This window comes from Acomys minous, assembly GCF_964271855.1.
Source record: "Acomys minous genome assembly, chromosome: 7".
NCBI classification, from domain to species: domain Eukaryota; kingdom Metazoa; phylum Chordata; class Mammalia; order Rodentia; family Muridae; genus Acomys; species Acomys minous.
This window is the reverse complement of record NC_140488.1, coordinates 74164770-74188710: the sequence shown is the minus strand read 5'-3', so window position 1 is coordinate 74188710 and position 23941 is coordinate 74164770. Positions and strand designations below refer to the sequence as shown.

Here is a 23941-nt window from a genome sequence, read left to right as displayed (position 1 = left end):
TCCTTCCCCAGGAGGCCAATTCATCACAGACCTCCAATAACATGGGCATGAACATGATAAATGTACTGTCCTTGATCTGAACTTTTATTCACTATCATTTGATAACTGTCTTTAGGTCCAGGTCTGTGAACATTTCTCACCAGCAATCATTAGCTGTCCAAGAAGACTTGCATCAGCATCTTCTGCAGTCTCAGGGAAACAGAGTACATGTTTCTTGGGTATCACCAGAAAAAGTGCTGGTATTTGAGGGCAAAGGTCATGGAAAGCAAGATACTTCTCGTCCTCAGAAATGATTTTCTTAGGAATTCCTTGCAGATGAACTTCCCAAACAGTGTGTTGTTACCCAGGCCAGGCAACCTGACCTTCGCTGTTATCATCTGTCATCTCAGGCTTCCCTGCGGCTCCCCAGGGACCAGGAGAGAAGTTCGCATTTAGCTGTTGAGATAGTCTACAATAATAGTTGTCAGCAGTCACCTGACTATGCAATAAAACACTAGAATTTTCTACTTCTATGTGTAGTTCCATATACATTTGTGCTAGTCAATAAAATTTTATTTAACAAATACCTTAAGTCATTTACAGAATAAAAGACTAATTTTGGCTTACGATTTCAGTACTCCGCTTTCAAATCACATGTGTTCCACAATCCCCCAACCCCGTAGGTCTCTTTCCCTCCCTAGCTCATGGGCCTTTTCTAGCTTCTGACTTCAACAGATATTTGAAGATACAAATCCAAAAAATTTAAAGCTAAGATTCACATATGGGAGAGAACATGAGGCGTTTTCTTTTTTTTTGGCTTGGGCCTAGCTCACAGCACTTAGTATAATATTTTCTAGGTCCATCAATTTTTCTCCCAAAATTTATAATTTTCCTTTTCTTTACAGTTGAGTAAAAGTCCAGTGAGTACTACATCTTCACTATCCATTTATCAGCAGAAGACATCTAGGCTGCTCTCACTTTCTAGCTGTTGTAAACAGGGCAGCAACGAGCTCAGACACGCAAATGTCCCCATAGAAGAATATGGAGTCCTTTAGGCATATGCCTATGCATTGTATAGCTGGATCATATAGTAATTCTATTTTTAGTTTTTTAAAGAAACCTTCCCACTGATTTCCATAGCTATGGTACCAATTACACTTCTACCAACAGTGGACAAATGTTTTATTTTCCTCATATCTTTGACAGCATTTGTTGTTATTTGCTTTGTTTGTTTCTATGATAGCCATTCTGACTGGGATGGGATGGAATTTCTTGTTTTTTAAATTATTTATTATGAGTGCTCTATCTGCATATACACCTGCAGGCCAGAAGAGGGCACCAGATCTCATTATTGATGGCTGTGAGCCACCATGTGGTTGCTGGGAATTGAACTCAGAATCTCTGGAAGAGCAGTTAGTGCTCTTAACCTCTGAGTCATCTCTCCAGTCCAGGACTGTTGGAGGTTGGTCTGATGTATTTTGATGCTAATTAATAAAAAGCCTTCCCACCTGGGCAGGGCAAATGAGATAGGTGCAGCTAAGGTTTCCAGGCTTAGAAAGACAGAGGAATCCTGGGAAGAGGAGAGACCTGAGGAGAGGGTCCTGAGAGAGAGGAAGGCTGCCATGGGTTAGGTGGAAGAAAAGCACGTGGTCGGCATGGATGAAAGATTCAGCCCAGATGAAGAACATTAACAAGTAATTGGATTATGGATGGGAGGTAGCTCGATAGAAATTATTAGAAGCGGATGGCATGGGTTGGGGCAGGGGTCCCATACCTGCCCTACTATGGGAAGTACTTTAGGGGATTAATATCTGCCTTGGCCCAGATTAACTAAGACTAATTTAAAATATAACAAATGTCTGTGTCTTGGCTGATTGCTAGCAGGTTTTACTGAGATAACAATAAGTATAGGCCTGATGATAAACAACTGTTAGGCCTTACTGTTAATTTAAAAACAACACAGGATGGAATTTCAAAGCAGCTTTAATTTGCATTTCTCTTATAGTTAACACTGTTGAACATTAAGAAAGTTATTAGCTATTCATATTTCTTCTTTTGACAACTCTGTTCAGTTCCAAAGCCAAGTTTTAAAATTGCTTTTGTTTGTTTTCTTAACTTTTTGTATATTCTAGGTACTAATCCTGTCAGGTAGATAGCTGGCATAGAATTTCTTCCATTGATGATTTCCTTTGCTTTTTAGTTTCACAAGATCCCACTGGTTAATTGGCTCTCTTTCCTGAATGATTAGAATCTTGTTCAGAAACTCCTTCCATTTCAGTTTTATTCAAAGTTTCAAGTCTTAGGCTGAGGTCCTTGATGCATTTAGGGTTGATTTTTTTTGAAGGATAAGAAATAAAGATTTAGTTTTATTATTATGCCTGTAGATACTCAGTTTTCCCAGCACCAGTTGATGAAGATGTGTCTTTCCTCTAGTGTGTATTTTTGGCATCTATAAGAAAAATTAGGTGAGTTTGTATGTGCATCTTCCCTGTTGTATCTGGAAAACATTGTTTCCTTGGTGTTGTCACCTACATATGGCTCTTAGACGCTTTCCTCCCCATCTTCCTTGAAGATCCCTGAGCCTTGAGCAGAGGAGGGGTGTGAGGTGAAGAATTGGGGGTGTCTGTGAATATGTTCAAAAATATATGGTATGAAATTCTCAAGGGATTAGCCAGAATGTTACTTAAAGAATTCAGGTGGCTGTCGTTGTGTGGCCCTGTATCTGGGTCCTGTAATCTACTCCATTAATCTCAGTGCTTGTTTTTGTGCTGGTCTGGACTCCTTCTCCAACAGTATTCCTTTTTCTCAGGATTGCTTTTTCCATCTAGGGTCTCTTGTTTTTCCGTATGGAGTTCAAGGGGTTTTTTTTGTGTGTGTGTGTGTGTGTGTGTGTGTGTGTGTGTGTGTGTGTGTGTGTGTGTGTGTGAAGAACGTAACTAGACCTTTTATTGGGATTTCACTGAATTTTCAGACTGCTTTTGTTGAGACAGTCATTGTCATAACACCGATTCTCCCAAGCATAGGAAGTCACTGCAGCCGATAGTGGGGTCCTAAATTTCCTTCTTCAGTGTTTTAAATGTTTCATTGTGCAGGGTTTTCAAATCCTTTGTTAGGTTTACTCAAAAGTTTTTTTGGTTTTGTTTTGCTTTGATGCTATTGTGAACGGGTTTGTATTCTAGTCTCTTTTGTGATTTGCAATTGGTATTTAGAGAAAACTAAATGGGGCTGGTTCTGGTAGCGCAGGCCAGTAGGATTTGCTGAAGGAGGAAGAGGCAGGAGGATCTGGAGTTCGAGGCCAGCTTGGGCTACACTTTTAGAGAACGCTAATGGGATTTGCGTGTTAATTTTGTATCTTGCCTCATTGTGGAACATGTTTAGCAATTCCAGAAGTTTTCTGGTGGAGTCTTTAGGGTCTCTTATTCATAGGATTATACCATCTGCATACAGAGATTCTACGGCTTCTTCCTTCCATCCTTTTAAAAAATTTATCCTCTTGTCTTATTGCTCTAGCTAAGATGCCTGCCTAGTACTATAGTGAATAAGAATTGAGAAAGTAAAAAAATAAAAAACAAAGAAGTGAGAAAGTACACACCCTTGTCTTGTTCTTGGTTTTCATGGAGCTGTTCTGAGTTTTCCCCATTTATTATAATGTTGGCTGTAGGTTTGTCAAATCTAACTTTTGTTATTTTGGCATATATTTCTTCTATTCTGAGTTTATTTAGAACTTTTAAATGTGAATTTGGATTTTGTTAAAACCTTTGTCTATGTGTATTGAGATGACCATATGTTTTCTGTCCTTTAGTCCATTTATGTACTTTATAATATTTATTGATTTGTATATAATGAAACAATCTCAGTATCTCTGAAATAATAGTTTTATCACAGTGAATACTCTGTTAATGTGTTCTTGAATTCTATTTCTAAGTATTTTGTTGAGGATTTTTTGCTTTTAAGTTTACTAATAAAATAGGTCTGTAATTTTTTGCTGAATTTTTATCTGCTTTTGGTATTGGTAATGTTAGCTTCAGAAAAAGTGTTTAGTAATGTCTTTTTTTTCTATTTTATGGAGTAGTTTCAGAAGCATTGGTGTTAGTTCTTCTTTGAAGGTCTGCTAAAATTCACCAATTAATCTCTCTGAACCTGACCTTTTATTAGTTTGGAGATTTTTAAGTTACTGCTTTAATTTCACTGGTTGTTATAGATCTGTTTTAAAATATTTATCTCATCGTGGTTTAATTTTAGCATGTCATATACATCAGAAATTGATCCATTTCTTTTAGATTTTCCACTCTAATGGGATTTATGTTTTCAAGGTAAGTTGTAATGGTGCTCTGGATGCTATTTGGTATCTGTTATAATGGCTCACTTTTCATTCCTAATTTTCTTAATTTGAGCCTTCTCTTTCTTTTGGCTAGTTTGGCCAAGGGTTTCCCAATTTTTCTTTTCTTTTCTTTTCTTTCTTTCTTTCTTTCTTTCTTTTTAAATCAATTCTTAGCCGGGCGGTGGTGGCCTATGTCTTTAATCCCAGAACTCAGGAGGCAGAGGCAGGTGGATTGCTGTGAGTTTGAGGCCAGCCTGGTCTATAAAGTGAGTCCAAGACAGTCAAGGTTACCCTGTCTCGAAAAACAAAAACAAAACAAAACAAAAAAAGAAGTCAATTCTTTGAGAATATAATACAATATATTTTGAGCATATTCACTTCTCCTATTACTTTTAGGTCCACCTTTTCTTTATCCACCCAACTTTGTGTTCTACTTAAAACAAACAACAAATCCCTCCAAAAGCATCAAGTGCAGTTTGTGCTGCCCATGCACTCTTGGATGTGTGGCCTTTTGCTGGAGCATGGTTGACTTATCACTCTTAAAGAAAACTAACTTTCCTGTCTCCAGTAGCTGTCAATTGTCAATAGCTCCTTAGCTAAGGGTAGCATTTAAAGTTCACCTCCCATCTGCGTGCTCAGTTTTGTTTGCCCTGAACTCATGTAGGTCATGTGATGCTGTTGAAAGTGCTGTGAGTTCATATATGCTGTTTTTTTGTGGTATGCAGAAAACAGTTTCTTTGTCATCATCCACTGCCCTGGCTCTTATACTCGTTTCACAACCTTTTCTATGATAATCTCTGAGCTTTGGAAAGAGGGGTGTATGGCACAGACATTCAATTTAGGATTGAGCACTCCACCATCTCTTAAGAGCTCCATGTTGGCCATATATGTATTTCTGTGTTAATCTCCATCTACTGCAAAAAGTATGGAAATAGAGGCCATTTTCCAAAACAATGTAAACAAAAATTTGCTAATCAACCGTACTATAATAAAACCCCTTCTAAAATATGCCCAGTATATAAAACATGTTTTCACTGGGCCAGTCAATATCACTCTAGGACTGATGAGAAATACAACTCAATTTTGAGAACCGTGAGAATAAATGAAACAGGCCCTCTTACATTCATTCCTAGCTTGGAATCCTGGTGCTTGGCCCTCTCCAGTACCTTGGCAGGAACACAGCCTGGTTTTACAAGGACTCCGACTCTGCGCTGCAGCAGGCCGCCCAAGTCCATTTACAACCCTCAAACAATGAGAGATTGCAGTACTACTACTAAGAACAACTCAGAATTAAAGCTATCTATAATTAAAGATCTATAATTACATGTAAATAGGCACGGTAAAGAGGCTCTCCACAAATCCACAGGGACCCCTTCTAACAAACTGTTTTGGCATTATTGGTTTTTAATTTCCTTTCCCCTTCCTCCTGTGAAGACTCTGTGGAATTCTATTTCCTCCCATAGAGGTCCCTCCCCCAAGTCCATGTCCTATTTGTAATGCACTATTTTTTCAGATAGAGCAGATAGATCAGGCAAAGGGGCTCCGATGCTGCTGGAATATGGCACTCTCTTGTCACCCATGGAGCAACCATCACCCAGAGGACAGAACTTCTGGCTGTCTTTTCTGCCTTCAAATAATTCCCAGATTTCACCCTTTGGAGTACTAACTGATTCTCAGCATACAGCTCAAGCCATCCCACCCGGGTGTATGTCTCAGACCCCTTCATGTTATCAGTATTGACCTCCATTCAAAGCCGCCTTTGTAGACAGGTTCATTCTGGTTTTATTCAATACATTTGACTTCACCTAGAATTACCTGGCACCGCCCCCCCTCCCAGAAATAAATCATGATGCTGACTGCCCTGTCACGCCCTTTCTGAACAGGCTGTTGCTTCTCATTCCTTCTTTCATCAAGGAGCTAAGGTTTTACAAAAACAATCCCAGTAATCATGGGTGCAAACTCAATAACCACCCTCCCCCCAGAATGTCAATTGCTGGCTCCTACCATCCCAAGATGAGTGAACCCCTGTGCTCTTCATCCTAATGATCTTTGACAAATGGATATGACTCACATAAATGCCTTTGGTAATTTAAAATAGGCTCATGTTTGTATTGATCCCTTTCCAGGCTTTATCTGTTCTACTGCTCAAACACAGACGTCTGTTTGAGCTGTTTGCAGACACACACTGGCTGCTTTCTCTATAATAGGAATGCCAAAATAGATGAAAACAGACAGTGGCCCTGATTATGTATCTAAAACACATATCTCGTTCTGTCAGCGTTGAGAAGTTCATATCACTTGTGGAATTCTCTACAACCCACAAGAACAGGCCTTCACTGAACAAGCTTATTAGTGAAGAATCAAATACATAAACAAACAAACAAACAAACAAACAAGGGGGGAGGTAAAGGAATTGAGTGCTCAGGAGCATCTGGCCAAAGCAACTTATACTTCTAAGTCTTTAAGCTGTTCCTCGGCATTCCACCTCACCCCACAACACCTGAGGAAAAACATCCCAAGAGCAAGAAGTTTTGCCTCAACCCATGGTTTTATATAAACTTTTTTCAAGGTCCCAAGCAGTGGCTGCGTCCTGTTCCTCTCATTACTGGGGCCAAGGCTTCACATCTGTGCTCTCTCTCACAGACCCTCTCTGGATTCCCAGCATTACTCAGGGAGCTGTACCATGAGTTGGCCCCAGAAGACAGCAATTGAACAACAGGGAGGGGTCCAGACGCTCTCCTGAACTTAAATCACATGCTGAAAACTCCATTGCCTGGGATATATGTCTGCAAGAGATGATGTGAACATTACCAATAACTTCAACCTCCAACCCACCATTTGATGTGAAGAAGCATCAAAAACCTCATCAATGTGGCAGAATGTGTCCTTGAGGAGAATGGGTCTGAAAAAAAGCTGGGATTGCTACAATCTCTCTCAACTCCATTAAGGTAACACTCATTATTTTCCTGCCTCCTTACGCTTTAGCTCCACATGTCTACTGGGGCCCTGTGGCTAAAATCCCTTCCCATGGGGAGATGTAAGTGAAGTCTACTCCATCTTCCAAGGTCCCAACAATAAAGCCAGGCTTCATTCCCCACTGCTCACTCTGGGGAGCTGCGGTGGTTTGAGTGAGAATGACCCCCAAAGGCATATGTATTCCAGGATTTGGTCCTCAGTTGGGGCAACTGTTTCAGGCTCTTTTCAGTGTGCCACGTTCTCTGCCTCCTCCTTGCGCATCAAGCTGTAAGCTCTCAGCTGTTCCAGCCGTTATGCCTTTGCTCCGCAATAGTGGACTGCAAACCTCTGAAACAGTAAGCCCCAAATAGATCCTTTCTTCTCTAAGTTGCCTTGGCCTTAGGGTATTAACCACAGCAATAGGAAAAATAACCATGCCAGGAGACAATGAGCTCCTTACAGAACAAAGGTCAGGGGTTACTTAAGGTGATGTGGGCACTCTTCCCCCAACAGGCTTACTCAGGAGGAATGAGGGCTTTCCCATAGCCACAAAATGAAGCCCTGGCCTCTGTATACTCTGACCTCTCCCCCAGGCCATGTTCTGAGTTGTCAGTTGGTAGGGAGCAGTTGGATACTGGGGAGGGGGTTAAACTGTCAGCAAGCCCAGGTGGGGTGATATTTTGCAAAGGGACATAGTTAAACTCTCCCAAATGACAGTTGCTCATCTCACAGGACTGTGACATATAACAGGCCCATATTCTTCAACTCCCTCAACTTAGACCAGTATGTTGGTCTGAACCTGAAACTCCACTAAGCCCCAATGGCACTGTGGTCATCGAAAATACTATCTTTGTCCACTTTGTCCCTTTATCCACTTATAAGATCATATACAGATTCCATGGATTCCCTTGGAAAATGCATGGACTCTTCCCTCTGCAGATGTCCCTATATGTCTATCTACCATATAAAGTCCATTTTGTGCTTATCTGAGCCCACAATAGCATATGAATCTCCTATATCAAAATGACTTCCAGGACAAGATAATAGATCTAATCAAGCCATATATACTTAAGCCGAACAATTAGGCTCCTCGGCTACCCAATCCCTGTTAAAAAAAAAAACCAAACAAACCAAAAAACAAAACAAAACAAACAAACAAAAAAACAAACCAAGCCACTATAATGCCTTCATCCAATCCTAAAAGTGTACTCTTACCCTAGTCTTAATTTGGATAGCTGTACTCATTTAGTTATGAAGAAGAAATATTACTTAGTAAATAAGTGTTAGGGCCAAGTGGTGGTGGCACATGTCTTTAATCTCAACATTAAGGAGTCATAGGCATGCAGATCTCTTAGTTCAAGGCCAGCCTGGTCTATAGTGTGGGTTCCAGGACATCCAGGGCTACACAGATAAGTCCTGTCTCAAAAACCAAATCAAATCAAACCAAATCAAACAAAAAAGTCTTAGGAAATTGTCTGCCTGCTAATCTAAATTTGATACTTTCTAGTGTTGTGTGGGATTATACCATTGCCTTAACATGCTAATTTCTCTGATTTACGTTGGGACCCAGGATTTGTTGGATCCATTCTCTATCTCCACCACAATACCTTCCACTACTCTACTCATAGCCTAAAGAACTCTCTCTAGTGTCTGGCTCTTTCTCTTATTCCTAGGTTGCTAAAGAAGGGAAAGTACTAGCCCTCTAAAATGGGTGTACATCTGGCTATGGAATGAAACTGAGACTTGTGATCTACACCTCCCAACCTTAAATTCTAGCTGTCACATCTAATTCTCACTCTACTTAATTCTTAACCAAACTACTTCTCATTATACTGTGACTCTGTCTGTGAAACTTACTACTTACTGAAATAACTAAATGGATCAACCTTTATAATTGGTTTTCAGGATTAAATTTTATGACGTGGTCTTTCAGTATGGTGTCATGGCACATACCTTTAGTCCCAGCACTCAGAAGACAGGGGCAGGTGGATTGAAGACTTTGAGGCCAGCCTCATCTACAAAATGACTCCAGGACAGCCAGGGCTACACTGAGAAACCCTGTCTTGAACAAAAAAGATGTGGTCTTTTCTACAAATAGCACTCTGTTCGTCTGCATCTTCCTTGAAGTGCTATCATGCTTTGTTCAAGTTTTCAAAAGGACCACCTTGAATGAAGTAATACTGGCCTACAATATCCATAACTTGTCCAAGTCTTCATCAATGACCATCTCCAGTGACATCCTTTTTATTTTAATAAAAAAAAAAGGAGGAGATATCTTTGCTAGGTATAGTAGTCTGAGTTGGCAGTTGTGTTTTAGAAATTGAAATACATCTGTCCAACCCTTCCTGGCTTTTAGAATTTTAGTTGAATAATATTTTGTTATTCTGATGGGCCCCATTTATAATTGACTTGGTATTTTTCTCTTGCTGCATTTAAATCTCTGTCCTTCTCCCTCTCCCTCTCTTCAGCTTTTTTGTTACAAGATTTCTTTGTGTAGCCTTGGCTGTCCTGTAATTGCTTTGTAGACCAGGCTGGCCTTGAACTCACAGAGATCTGCCTGCCTTTGCCTCCAGAGTGCTGGGATTAAAGGCTTGTACACCACACCCAGCTTCAATACACTCTTTGTTCTGTATTTAGTGTTTTTACTTAGAATGTGATAGAGGAGGTTCTTGTCTCTTTCTTTCTTTCTTCCTTCCTTTTTTTCTTTCTTTCTTTCTTCTCTGATATATTACATCCTGATTGATCAGTTTCCTCTCCGTACATTCCTCTGCATCCATCCTCACCTCCTTTCTCCCCCAGATCCACTCTGATATTTTCCACAGAGCTTTTTCAGTTCCAGTATTTCAAATGTATTTTTTCTTTAATATTTCTCTTTGTTGGATTCTGCTTTCACATCTTGTATTGCTTTCCCTTTTTATTAAGCTGTTCGTGTTCTTAATCAGGAGCTTATTTTCTTCTTTGACTTCTTTGAATGTATTTACAATAATTCTGAACTCTCTGTCTAGGATTTCCTTTAACTTACTCTCACTAGATACCATTACTGTAGGATTAGGGATTTTTAAAAAATTATTTTATGTATGTGAGAATCTTGTCTGAATATATGTCTGTGTACTATGTGTGTGCCTGGTGTCTTCAGAAGCCAGAAGAGGACATCTGATTCCCTGGAACTGGTGTTAGAGATGGTTGTGAACTGACATGTAGGTGGTGGGAACTGATCCTGGCTCCTGCAAGTGCTCTTAACCACAGAAGCCATCTCTTCAGCCTGGATTAGTAATTTTAAAGGATTTATTGTTGTCCTGGGTTTTTTTTTCATGTTTCTTGTGTTACCACATTGGAATTTGCATTGTGTCATTTCTTGACTTGGTTTATTTTTTTTATCAGCTATATCTTTTCAATTGAAGTATCTGCAATGTTCACATGGGACTTGAATTGAGTGTATAGTTCAGTAAAGAGGTCTTCAGTCTACAAGGTCAAGGTGCTTGTTATAAACTCTAAATTATTCACTGAGTAGGATATTAACTGTGAGAGCAACCACAACTATTGGTAGTATCATTATGCAAATATTGTAATAACCAATTAATAACAGTGGCCTCTTTAATTTCAGTAAATCTTTGAGAATAACAACAAGGGTCCAGATTTTAGTTAATAAGATTATGAGTGTGAGAGAAGTAAAGTGGGTAAGGATTAAGTATTAGAGGCTGGAAAGATGGATTGGCAGATAGGAGTGCATGCTGTTCTTCCACATAATCTAAGTTTGGTTCCCAATGTTCATCTCAGGCAGCTCATAACCATCTGTGACACCAGTTTCAGGGGACCCAATACTCTTTTGACCTCCAAAGGTACCTTCACACACATGGCTTATACACACATACACATTAGTAACTTTTATTGTTGGGAAGAGGCACCATGACCAAGGCAACTTATAAAATAAAGCATTTAATTGGAAGAACTCATTTACAGTTTCAGAGAGTGAGTCCATGACCATCATGGTGGGGAGTGGTGGCACCAGACAGGTAGACATGGTGCTGGAGAAGTACCTGAGAGCTTAACCCTGATCTGCAAGTTGGCAGGGTGGGGTGGGGGTAGGTCTGGCATGGGAAACCTCAAAGCCCACTCCCAGCGACATGCCTCCTTCAACGAGGCCATGCTTCCTAGTCCTTCCTAACAGCCTACAACTGGGGACCAAGCATGCAAATATATGAGTTTATGGGGGCCCTCCTCATTCAAACCACCACCACCACACACAAATAACCCTTTAAATAAAACATTAGTATTATAGTGACTCTGAAAAGAAAAAAATGGGGGACTCAGGTAGTGGTGGCACATGCCTTTAATCCCAGCACTCGGGAGGCAGAGGCAGGAGGATCGCTGTGAGTTTGAGCCTAGACTGGTCTACAAGAACAAGTCTAGGACAGCAAAGGCTACATAGAGAATCCTTGTCTTGATAAACCTTAAAAAAATTAAAAAAAATAAAAATAAAAAAAGAAAGAAAAGAAAAGAAATGGTGCTAGGTAAATTAGCTTGGAGGGGAAAATTGGGATACTGTTAGGGCCAGCAGATTTTAGAGAGTATTAAAGTTATGGAAAGTTATAATTAAGAAGTAAAAAGAGGAGGGGATAAAGATGCGAGAAAGAAAAGATGTAGGAGTTAAGAGGTAGCCTATATGATATACAGCTGAAGAGTATAGTAAACAATGCTTTTGTAAGGAACTGCAATACACTTGTGATGAGTTGAAAGGTGAAGTTCTTAGATCCCTCTGGTTCTGGCAGCCTCCACGTGTTGCTATGTGAGGAAGGGCAAGTGGGAGCCTTGGTCTCTGCAGTCTCAGTGTTCTTCTGGATCTGGTGAGAGCAGTGGGCAATTGTGTTTTTCTAATGGTTCCCTCCGGCTCCTGCACCATCTGCATCTCCTGTGGTGCTCCAGGCTGTGTGAGGAGCAGTCTTTTCTCCTGGAGAGCTCTACCTAGCAGGAGGCCATGGAGAGGGCTTCTAGCTGGGCTGTGATTCTCAGCTTTCCTGCCTACTTACCTGCAGTGGTCTCATAACACTGTTAATCATCCTTTCTTCATCCCATCCTCCCCACTGTTTGCTGGTAAGTGCCATTCTACTCTCAAATTTCATGACTCACATTTTCAAGTATGCATGATATTATTAATTACAGTGACCTTGCAAAGTGATAGATCTCCATAACATGTTCCTAACTGAATTTTTCTCTTTCCTTTCTTTGTTTTTCTTTTCTCTCTCTTTTTGTAAGCAGCGTCTCACTACATAGCCCTTGGCTGGCCTGTCTTGCTCTATAGAGCAGGATGGCTTCAAACTCAGAGATCCACCTGCCTCTGCCTCCCAAGTGCTGGGATTAAATGCGTGCACTATCACGCCCAGCCAAACTGAAGTGTTTATATCCCAGACAACATTATAAATGTGCCCCACCCTTCTCAAACACATATATGCCACATGTCTGAATTTCTATTTGTTTATTTTTTGTTTCTTTGTTTGTTTTTTCCAAGACAGGGTTTCTCTGTGTTACCCTGGCTGTCCTGGACTCACTTTGTAGACCAGGCTAGCCTCGAACCCACAGAAATTCACCTGCCTCTACCTCTCAAGTGCTGGGCTTTCAGGCATATGCCACCATGCCCTGCTAAGTCTGAATTTTTAAATCTGAGTTTTCAAAAATCTGAAATATGAGCTGGAGAGATGGCTCAGAGGTAAAGAGCACTGTCTGCTCTTCCAAAGGTCATGAGTTCAATTCCCAGCAACCACATGGTGGCTCACAACCATCTATAATGAGATCTGGTGCCTTCTTCTGGTGTGCAGGTGTACATGCAGGCAGAGCACTGTATACATAATAAATAAATAAATCTTAAAGAAAGAAAGAAAATGTTCTCCATACTTGCATTTAAAAAATATCTGAAATACAAACATCCTGAGGAACCCAGACTATCTTCTCAGGGATGGAGGGGGCAGGGGCATCTCTCTGAGTAGATAGAGTCCCCACTGTCCATGTCCATTCAGGCTCTGAGGTCTATGATCGTCCTACCATATGTAGTATGCACTGTCTCCCTAAGCTCAACCTACATTTTCCACAGCTATCCGATCCTTCCCATTTTCTGCGTTCACTGTAGTAATCCTACCCAGTTGTCCTTTAGCATAGGATATGCCTCCTACCCATGATGGCTTCTGCTTCATAAATTAAGCACTAACCAGCTATTCATAGGAAGGCAGCTTGTACATCATTTGTGAGGACAAAAGGCCTTTCTCTATTGCTCTTGACCTTAGATTTTGCGACAGGGTCTCTCCTTGAGCTCAAAGCTCACCCATCAGCTAGACTGGCAGGTAGCAAGCTCTGGTGATAGGCCTCTCTTTTCGTGCCCCTGCCTCAGCTCAAGAGTGGCAGGTGCGAGGTACCAGGCTCAGCTTTTAAGGTGAATCCTAGCCATCAGGATTCAGCTCCTCATGTTTGTAAGGCGCGAACCTCACCAATCCAACTATCACCCCAGGACAAGACTTCTGAGATGTTTTCACCCCAGAGCAGGATCAAGAGTTTACTCTAGGACTTCCAACCTTCTGAGAGCCCTCACTTTTGGCCAGTGAGGTCCTTCACTTCCACTTTCTCCTAGTCCATGCTCACCATGTTTTAGGGCTTCAAGCATCACTCTAGTGAACACCAACTTTGCCTTATGTGCATTTGATCCCTTACAGGCTGGGGCCTCACCCCTTCTGCTGCCACTTCCCAAGTCAGACCTTTCTTCCAGGGTCATCACATGAGCAGCTGGACCAGGAAATAGACTCAATGGCCTTGTGATTTATCTGCACCTGTTCCCTTCATGAAATGAACAGCCTCTTTGTGAGCAGGAGTTGACAAAACCTGCACTTGCTGGACCTCACTCAACCACAGATCTCTGAGTTCCAGGCTTTGCCTGGTGCTGGGGCCTTGGCTCGGGGCACAGAAACCACCCAACTGTCTGGGATGGTAACTTGAGAACATGGGGTTCAGGTAGAAGTCTTGTGGCCTCAGGGGACTGTCTGGAAGGCAGACCTGGGGTATATAGGTATCACATCCAGGAAAACTTGTGCAATGCTGTGTCAAAAGCTGCCTGCAGCTGCCGTCCTTGCATGTGTGGACGTATCATCTTAGCAACCAATGAAATCAGGAGAAAAGTAGTTGGCTGGTCTGGATAAGAAAATGTGGTGGTTCTGGTCCCTGATCCTCCCTTAAGCTGCTAGGGAGCAGTCCCTCCAGGTTGGCTTGGAGGAGCCCCTTGCTTCACACCACAGAGATGAACAGGTGACATTCTGTTTTTCCTCCAACCCATTTCCCCACTGTGAGTTCCTGCAACTTTGTTTTGCTCCACTGCCCAGTGTGATCTTGGTCTTCACCTCAATAATTCAATGGGTCAGGCGTAAATCAGAGGACACAGAAACTGGGTTTCCATGGTGAAGGCTTTGCAGTAGCCCAAGGATAATGTGCAAGTTTTGGTCAAATCCTCCCTGAGTGTGATGCCTCCACAAGGAGAGAATGACCCAGAAAGGATGGATGCTGGGGAAAGGGTAAGATGAGTCCAAATGCTACCCTAATGTCTGCTGCAATGATCCAGAATGGAGGACCCCTTAAGTTCAAAGCAAGGGCTCAGAAGTTTCTACTGAATTCAGGAGACAGCAGGCAGAACAGGTTCTATGACTGTCCTAGAGAAGGGCAGTAGTCAGGGAAGGGCCAAGGGCAGCGTGGGAGGGAGGAAATGCTGGCTGGGTCAGGCCCCACCTCACAGAAGCCAAACCTAGTGCACAAGGACAAATGAGGGCAAAGTGTCTGCTCAGAAGCAGAATTGTTTAGCCCAGGTTACCCTCAGGGCTACTGGGGAAAGGAACAGCTCCCCATTCTTTTGCTGTACCCCATCCCCCCCAAAAAAGAGACTGAGCAGAGTACAGGGAAAACTACTTTAATGTGCAGCAACTGTCACAATGGGCAGACAGGTGAGCGGCAAAAGCAGGGGGCACAAAGGTGGCTCTGGCTGGACGATAAGTATAAGGAAGAAGCAAAGCCACAGACCCAGGCATGCACGGGCAGAAGTGTGGACTCTTCTATAAGGATGCTGGGTCCAGCTTGTCAGGTAGAACAGAATCAGGCCTAGGCCTGGCTTCCTGAAGAGTCAGGAGTGTGGGAAGGGCTGTGGCTAGCGGAACACTCACTTCAAAGGGCCTGGAACCTTTTGTTGAGGGCTCGCCTGAGTGCTGAAACAGAGAAGTACAAATGAGTAATCCAGACAAGCACACAGGACTCCACCCTGATCGCCCACTTCCCCCTTCTGACCACGGGGAATCCCCCAGCCACCCATTTGCCTCCCATTCCCTTTCCAAAAACCCTGGGACTGATTCTGTCACCTGTGACTCGAGCTCCATGTGGAGATGTCCTCTACAGGACACCCGCATGGGCAGGCAGTTGGCAGAGCGGGTGGGAGAGGCCGTGTGCACAGCTCCTGTGGCATGCCACAGTAGTCAACGCACAGAGGACTCGTGGTACCTTCTTGCCTAGCCTTCCCTAGGTACCTGGACCCACCCACATACCTAGCTCCCTCTGCTCCTGCCCTCACCAATCCCTCCCTGCCCAAGGTTAGTCATACCTAGCTGTTTTCTCAGCCTGTGTGCTTCTTTTTCTAGCAAAGGACACTAGCCCAGAAGACAAAGGAGGAGGAAAAAAAAGATTAGTACTCAATGAATGTCCTGGCCTCCTCTCTGCTCCAATTTACACTCCACCAGTCCTTACATAGCCCACCTTCAGTCCTGTGGCAAGACTAGCACACAATCCTGAGCAGCCAAGAGGCGCCCTCTCTGTCTCTCTCTCTCTGCGGAGTGCAGGGCATGAGTGGGCACAGGAGCCAGGTTAGCTTGGACACAGCCTACCGTCTAGCTAGAGCTGTCATTTCTAGTAGCTAAGAAAACTACCTGCTGACATCTCAGTATCTCTGGCGCTTGATGCTGCTTCTCCACAATAGGGAGAGTGGGAGCCACGGATGGCTCTTGGTCACCTGAAAGAGAACACAGGGTGCAGTATCCAGGCTTGGGATCCAGGTGGGAAGGGCCTACTGAGGTCTAACATGAGGCAACATCGCCCTCTGCTGGTAGCGACGTGTACCTCTTGGTTCCTCAGCTCCACCAAGCTCGGAGGCCTGCTTTCCCTGCTACACAGGGACAGAGGCTCTATGGGCCCTAAAAATTTGGCCCTGAGCTGGTACTAGTTAGGGTGTCAGCTACAGCCAGGACCCAGGAGGAGCCAAGTACAGTAGGGCTCACTGTAAAAGGTTTGGCGTGCTGAAAAAGCCGGCTTCTAGAGTTGGAGTTGCCTCATTGTTTATGGCCTTGTACATCACACGTGAGAACATGGCCTGCCCACACCCAGTCTCCCTTGGGCTCTCTGCCTAGACAGGGAAGCCAAGAAACAAAGTTGCAACCCCCAGCGACATTACCTAAAGGTTCCCCCCTCTACCCCAATGCTCTCAAACCCCAAAGACTCACCATAGGGTGCAGATGCTCTGGGGCTGACGCCTCTCTGGCTCAAGGCCAGAAGCTTGGAATTTGTTGGAACTTGGGGTGCTCTGGTGCTGGCGTCTCCACTGCTCATTTCTTCATGATGCACGCACCCGCAAGGCTGCTCTGCCCTGTGTGTTGGACCCTCACACAAAACATTCCTCCCTGGGTATATGTTGTGGAGGGGCTGAGGGGCAAGCGAGGGAACAAAACGGAGGCTTTGTGAGGCTCGTCCCTGTCTGTGCTTTCTGTTCCTCAGTCAGCCTCAGGTCAAGAGGCAGCGCTCAGCCAGGAAGGAGCCCGCAGGCACTGCTGTGGCTTCTCTGGAGAAGAGCCACAGGTCCTGGCCTGGCTTCCTGGGGGAAGAGCTAGGGAGGAATCAGAAGCCCTTGGGACCCACTACACACCCCAGCTGTGCAGCCCACACTGGAGGGGCTCTCTGCACCCAAGTCACCCAAACTGGCAGCCAGGCCCAATTCCCACCTCAGCCTGCTTAGAGAGAGAGAGAGAGGAGATGCACAGGGAAGGGACCAGCAAACAGCATGTAACCAAGTCGCTCTTGACCGGGGGCCACCCTTTCGTACTACAAGGAAGGACCCAGTGCTCAGCACCCTCCTCAGGATGAGTGTCCACTGACAAACGTCCCAGGCAAGGCAGGGGCAGAGGGAGCAGGGGAAAGGGATGTGCTGGGGGAGAGAGTAGGGGAGGGGTGAGAGGAGAGAGGGTGGGGTCTACTCACTTGGGTATAAGGAATGTCCTTGATCTTATAGGACCCTGGTGTTGGGGTCATCACTGTCAAATTCTTCATGGTGTCTTTACATAGAAGGCCCCTGTCTCCCCTGGCCACTGACAGGGTATCTCTTGCATTCTTTGCCACTGCTTTCTTTCTGGATGTACCATATGTGGGCTCAGTGGCTTCGAGAGGTGTTGCGGAGTGCTTCTTAGCACTTTCAGGTGTAGGGGCACAGATTATTGGAGGCAAGGTGGCTGTTTCCACAGGAGCTGGCTTGGGTCTTTGCCCCCACACTGGGACAGGTCTTCGCCCGGTGACTCTTGGGGTATCCTGTAGGGGTTTCTTCTCCTGGGCTGATTTAGTTTTAGCACTGGCCTTCCAAAGCCCGCCTGCAACAGCTTTTGGGTAACGGGGCCTGCTTTGTTCCTTGCCTCTGAATGCAGTTGCTTTTCTGTTAGTACAAGAGGCCCCTCGGTTTCTCGCACTTAAGGTATGGCCTCTGGGGGCAGACAACTGCAGAGAGTCAGTCATATTGTGAAAACTGCCTCTGGGCTGGACATTCCATTTTTTGTTTCTTTCTGCAGGATCCATAGCATTGCCAGATATGATCTGTTCTCCATTCTTGAAGCAGATGGTCACCCTCATCACTTGCATTTCATTATACTCCTCTGATGGTGAATCAGGCTCTGACAATGGCTCTTGGATATCCTCAGGGACTGGTTTTTTACCCTTGGCTCTTTTCTTTTTCTTCTTTGTCCTGCAGGCCCTGGCTCCTTTGCCTGCCCTGTGGTGGACTGGGGCCACAGAGGCCTGCTTTATATCTCCCAACCTCTTGTCCAGACTGCCTCTCTTGCTGCAGTCTGCCTGTGCCTGTGCCTCTGCCTCTGCCTCCGCCCCCGTCTCCGCCTCCGCCTCCGCTTCCACCTCAGCCTCCGCCTCCGCTTCCACCTCAGCCTCCGCCTCCGCTTCCACCTCAGCCTCCGCCTCTGCCTCCACCTTTGCATCTTCCCTAGTGGTAGACTGTTGGGTGGTACAGCTTTTTGAGGATGAGTAGCTTCTAGCATCTGGGCTCACCGGATCGGCTGGCTGTTGGGCCTTTTCCTCAACCTTGTCACTGACAAGAGGCAAGCAGTCCATAACATCCCCTTTGTTGCTGTGTGAGGACACTGACTGCTCTCCATGATCTTGAAAGACCACCCTTCCTGATTCTAGCACCCGTAGTTTGGACCCTGGATCAAACTCAGAGTTGTCCTCAGTCTCGACATCATCCTCACTTAGACTACTCTGTGAAGATTCCATGTCGAGGCTCAGGTTGAGATCCTGTGGTGAGTAGGGGACATTCAGGTAGATGGCAGTGGATTCCCCATCCTTAGGGTTCAAGGCTATGTCTTTAACTGCCACCTTCTTTTTGGAGCTCATGTCTACAGTGCCAGTCTACATGGCCTGGTCTCCGAGGACAAGGATATCCCTAGTCTTGGCTAGACCAGCTAGGCCTTCAGAGACACCGTTACTATAGACACCACAAACACTAGTGCCAAACACAGAGACACCTTCTAATGCCTTGATGTCCTCGCTGTGGCCTTCTCATTGGCCTACCATCCACCAATCAGATCGAGCCTTGTTGGGCCACGGGCCCTAGCCAATAAGAATGCGGATGCTTGGTTGCTGGAAATTCTTGTCCTGGCTGGTCCAAGCCCATGAATGGGTTGTGGGAGTTTAAGGGGCATTTGGGATATGGAAAGTTATGGGGGAATGGGGGTAGAACCTTCACGTTGTGGTGCAGTCTGCCCTTTCTCTCTTTTCCTTAAACAGTAGGCCAGATACCTACTTATCCTCTGAGGAGGGTAACTTACCCTCTGAGGCTCTTTCCCTTTGTAAAGTGGAGAAAATACCACATATAGGCCAGGGTGCTTGTGAAGATTCAGTGTCATGACGGCTATGGAGCATTCAACATAGAAATGATTTGGGAGCCTCTGCTCAACAGGACAGTGGTCAAAGAAGCCCATAGTCAGTGACGAGTGCTCCACAGAAGGGGTGGATACATAGAAGATACTTTGCAAGCCACAGGTTGTGGAGACAGCAACTCTGATCAAAAGGGGCCATGTACCCATGATGCTGTATTGGCAGGCTGCAATTTTTCCACTTCTCCCAGACCCCATCTCATCCTTACCCCGAGTAAGGCAATGAGGAGGGAATCTCCTTGGTCTACGACCAAGACATTTAGTGTCACATCCTGAAGCTACAAACTGGAATCAATGTTCACGTACCAGGTTTGCAAACACAAAAGAGTTTTAGCCTTACCAAGGGTAGGTATGGTTCAAACGTTTAGTCTGCATTCTTCTGAGGTGGAGGGTGAAGCTAACAGAGAGCAACCCCTTGGGTGGGTAACTTGGCAGAATTGGTGGACCACAAATCACGCCACAATCACTCAGATAAATCTTCTATCCTTTCCAAGATATCTTCTGCTGATCTTCCTGAATGAATAACCCACTACTTCAAGGGCAAGGAACACATTCACAAGGGTGTTGATGAAGGTAAGGCTTGGGAGAACTCTCTGAATTCCTCTGAGTAAGGGAACACACAAATGCAGACTGGTCCATTCACCCAGCAGACTAAATGGAGGCAGCCCACACCCTGGAGCTGTGTTTAACATGGTTCAAAAGCAAGCATGACTGTATGCAGAGGGCTTTAAAGGTTCAGAGTCGAAACACAAGGAGGGCCTGGCAGGGATGGGGAGGCGCCAATGTTGTCATACTTTGCCTAAGTCTGTCTGTACCCAGCTTTCCTCAGCTCAAATTGGGGAGCAGTTTCTAGAAGGTTTGAGGGTGCTAGCATTTCCCTTGCTTTCCATTTAATTTTTCCAGTTTTAAAATTGCTCCCTGGGGAAATATAGAGCCAAGTTCCTACAGTTCTCTCTGGTCTCAAGTATTTATCAGTATACTGATCCATAGCGCTAATGTCATGAGCATTTTGTTAAAAGCACTTTGCTCATTCTATACTGTTGGTTTATGGCTGCTGGCTTTGTGGGAAACAGCCTTCTAGCTCTGTCTGAACATAGCTTATCTCACATGCCTGTGTCTGTGTAAAGCACCTCCAGCTGTCTTGTGCGGAAGAACTCCAGACTTCATCGCTTGGGGCCATGTTTAAGGGGAAATCACCAGTAAAGCACAAAAATGTAAAATATGTGACACTAAGAAAAAGATATTTGGTGGTAGCTTGAAAGGGAAGACTGTCCACATTTCTGACCCCAATTGAGAACACACTTGGCCTTTGAGTGACTTTAATTTTTAATTCTATTTGCACATGGTCACTAATGACCCTGAAAGTACACCTGCACTGACACTGGGGTGGAAATAAAGTTTGGTAAATAGTTGAATTAGCAACCATGGAATTGATACATTATCACACTGATCTAATTTTCATTTGTATGCCACTCCATGCCTTTGGTTTGTTTTAAAAATATTTATTTTTATTTTATGTGATGTGTTGAAGAAATATTAATTATTAATATTTGTTCATATTATTAGTAAAGCCTTAATTACTCTTTTTTTTTATTTTTGGTTTTTTGAGACAGGGTTTCTCTGTGTAGCCTTGGCTGTCCTGAACTCACTTTGTAGACGAGGCTGGCCTCAAACTCACAGCGATCCGCCTGCCTCTGCCTCCCGCTAAACAACCACACATAGAGACAATTATTTATTCAAAACTAAGCATAAAATCTAATCTCCTATCCCGCTATCAATCTCTCTTTTCCCACCCAAAGTCCCCGATACTTGCATTTATTATCTTCTCTGCAATTTGTCCTCTCTCCTCTTCTCCTGCATCTCTGTCCTCCTGGTCTCTCTCTCTCTCTTTCCTCTCCCCAAAATGTGCACTTTGGCTCTGCCTCCCTCTCTCTTTTTAGCCCAGGGTCAGCAATTTTATTATCCAACCAGAAATAATTGGGAGGCAAGAGTTACAAATGTCATTTTAGGTGCATGAGTATCTGCTCATAAAAGGCAGCAAGCAGACCTTGGGGAGCAAAATAGTTAACATTAGAGTAAATAGCACCAGAACAACCCCCAACATACATGTATGAGTGTCTGCATGTATGTTCTGTACTATGTGTGTCTGATGCCTAAGAAAGCCAGAAGAGGGTGATGGATCCTCTGGAACTGGATCAGTACGTGCCCGATATAAGTGTTGGTTAACAAATTTGAATCTTCTATAAGAGCAACAAGTGCTCTTAGCTACTGTCTTTCCAGTCTACTAGCCCTCCATATTTTAAAGATGGTTGTGGGTGCTGGGGCCCCTGGGTGATGCTGGGTGGACAGTGAGGGAGGCTTTCATACTGATCTAATGATACGAGTGCCCATGTTGGCTACCCCAGAACTCGTGTTGATTCCCCATTGGTCCAAAGACTATATAAAAATGCTTGCTTATGTGCAATAAAATAGATCTGCACCTCGATGTTGGTCTCTGGGTTCATGACCCCGTCTCCCTCACCCTTTCCTGGCTCCTGGTCACCAAAGCCCGGCAAGGTCAGGAGATATTACACCTAGGAGGTGATACATGTGTTTTGGGCCGTGTTTCATGGTACCCTCGGTAGAGCTTTCCAACTTTTGAGATCCTTATCTCTAAGGTAGCCAGTACCTTCTGGATTTGTTGGGCCTGACCCCAAGCAGCCTTGTCATCTTACGTTTATGAGCCACACAATGGTGGGAAAGCTATGTTTATATCTAGGAGTATGACTGTTGACTTGAAAGACATGTTGAAAGTTCTCAGATTTTCTCCAAGTGAATGTCCTTTTCTCCTAAGCAACTGTCCTTATGCACACCCTTTCAAGGGTATGCCATTTCTCAGCTCTTCTGCAGCCAGCTGGATCAACGTTTATTATGATGAAACCACAGAATTTTTTGCCTCTGGTGATGTAAAGTATGCTATGTCAGTTTTGCTGTTGTTTGTTTTGTTTTGTTTTTATATTGTTTCACTAAGGAACTCAGTCTGATTTCAAACTCTGGCTTGTCCTCTCTTTGGGATTGTATGTATGAGCCATTGCTTCCAGCACTATCTTGATTTTATTTTTAGCTTTAGTGTTTCGAGACACCACTTCACTGTGTAGCCCTTGTATGTAGACCAGGCTGGTCTGAACTCTCAGTGATCTGATGCCTTTTGCTGCCTCCAAGTGCTGGGTTTAAAGGTGCTTGACACCATACCTGGCTTTGATTTTAATGTTGGATTCCTTGAATGGTAGTAAGGTTGAGATTGTTTACATACGCATTGACCTTTGGGACTTTCTTCTCTGTGGTACACCTTGTGCCTATTTGATGGCTTCTGTGCATTTCCCTCTTGTTTGTGTACCTGTTTATATGTGAGAATTCTTCCTGCACTTTAGGCTTCAATTCTTTGATAATTTTCTAAGACTTAAATATCTTTTCATGTGTAGTGTAGTTGGCCTTATTCTATTTAGTGTGTCTTTTAATGAAAAGAAGTAGCTTTTTAATTGTTTTTCTTTTAAAATTCAAAATCTTTACTTTTTTTTTTTTTTTAAAAAGAAAACATTTCACTATGTAGTCCTTAGTTGTCCTGGAACTCACTCTGTAGACCAGGCTGGCCTCGAACTCACTGAGATCTGCCTGCCTCTGCCTCCCAAGTGCTGGGATTAAAGGTGCCTGGCTATGATGTCTTTTAAAATTATCACTGAAAATACTGGGCTAATTTACTGATATATATGTATTTGGGGTTGAAAGTTCATAGGGTTGGATTCTTTTTTTTTCCAGAATCTCTCTCATTTTTAAATTGTTCCTTCACATCCGATATTGCTTGCCTGGTTCATTCAGCTGTTTATTTGTAACCTTTTGAACTCACTGATGATTTTAAGTCAATCTTTGAATCATTTGTCCAGCATTTCATCCACTTCAGTATCTTTGGATTCAATTACTGGAGTCATCAACCTTTGAAGGACTTATATTGACCTTGTTTGTGCATTGAGATCTGTGTATCTGATGGAACAGAAGTCTCATCCATTTTCATATGTCTCCCTAGTGAATAGCTTTCTCTCGGGGGCTTGATCACGAAGACTGCTCTAAGAGGAGAAAAAAAACCCCACAGCGACAATGAGAACAACACATAACCAAACCAGAAGTCCAGGCATAGTGGCACACGTCTTCAGTCACAGAACTTCAGAGGCTGGGGCAGGGGATGCCAAGTATCAGGCTGGTGTAGGTTTCTATTTCAAAAATAAAGAAAGGCTAAGGATATAGTTCAGCATAGAAACAATTTGTTTAGCAATCTCAAAGCCTTGGGTTTGATATTTAGTATTACAAAACAAAACCAACAAAATGAAACAAATTCTCCCAAACTTAGTTAAAAACAGATGCACCACCAATAGCAATAGAAAAGAAATGAGGAAATAGTACAGAGCAAACATAAAGACAAAATGTTAATGAGGGTAAA

The 23941-nt window shown here is 43.8% G+C and overlaps 1 protein-coding gene across 4 annotated transcripts; it reads right to left on the bottom strand.

The window, feature by feature from the left end:
• Window positions 1-15225: 15225 nt before the first annotated feature.
• LOC311602639 (uncharacterized protein CXorf49 homolog) lies at window positions 15226-19047 on the bottom strand. 4 transcript variants are annotated; one of them, XM_084790979.1, is made up of 6 exons: window positions 17516-19047; window positions 16765-16963; window positions 16195-16277; window positions 15873-15918; window positions 15634-15728; window positions 15226-15483 (listed from the first exon to the last, which is right to left on the bottom strand). In XM_084790979.1, exons 1-6 carry the CDS (start codon window positions 18926-18928, stop codon window positions 15334-15336), a joined length of 1986 nt encoding a protein of 661 aa, XP_084647105.1. In that variant the 5' UTR covers window positions 18929-19047; the 3' UTR covers window positions 15226-15333. The 4 variants fall into 4 exon arrangements, with proteins under 4 accessions (XP_084647105.1, XP_084647107.1, XP_084647106.1 ...); XM_084790981.1 differs by lacking the exon at window positions 15873-15918; XM_084790982.1 differs by lacking the exon at window positions 15634-15728 and having other exon boundaries at window positions 15349-15483.
• Between the last annotated feature and the right edge of the window lie 4894 nt (window positions 19048-23941).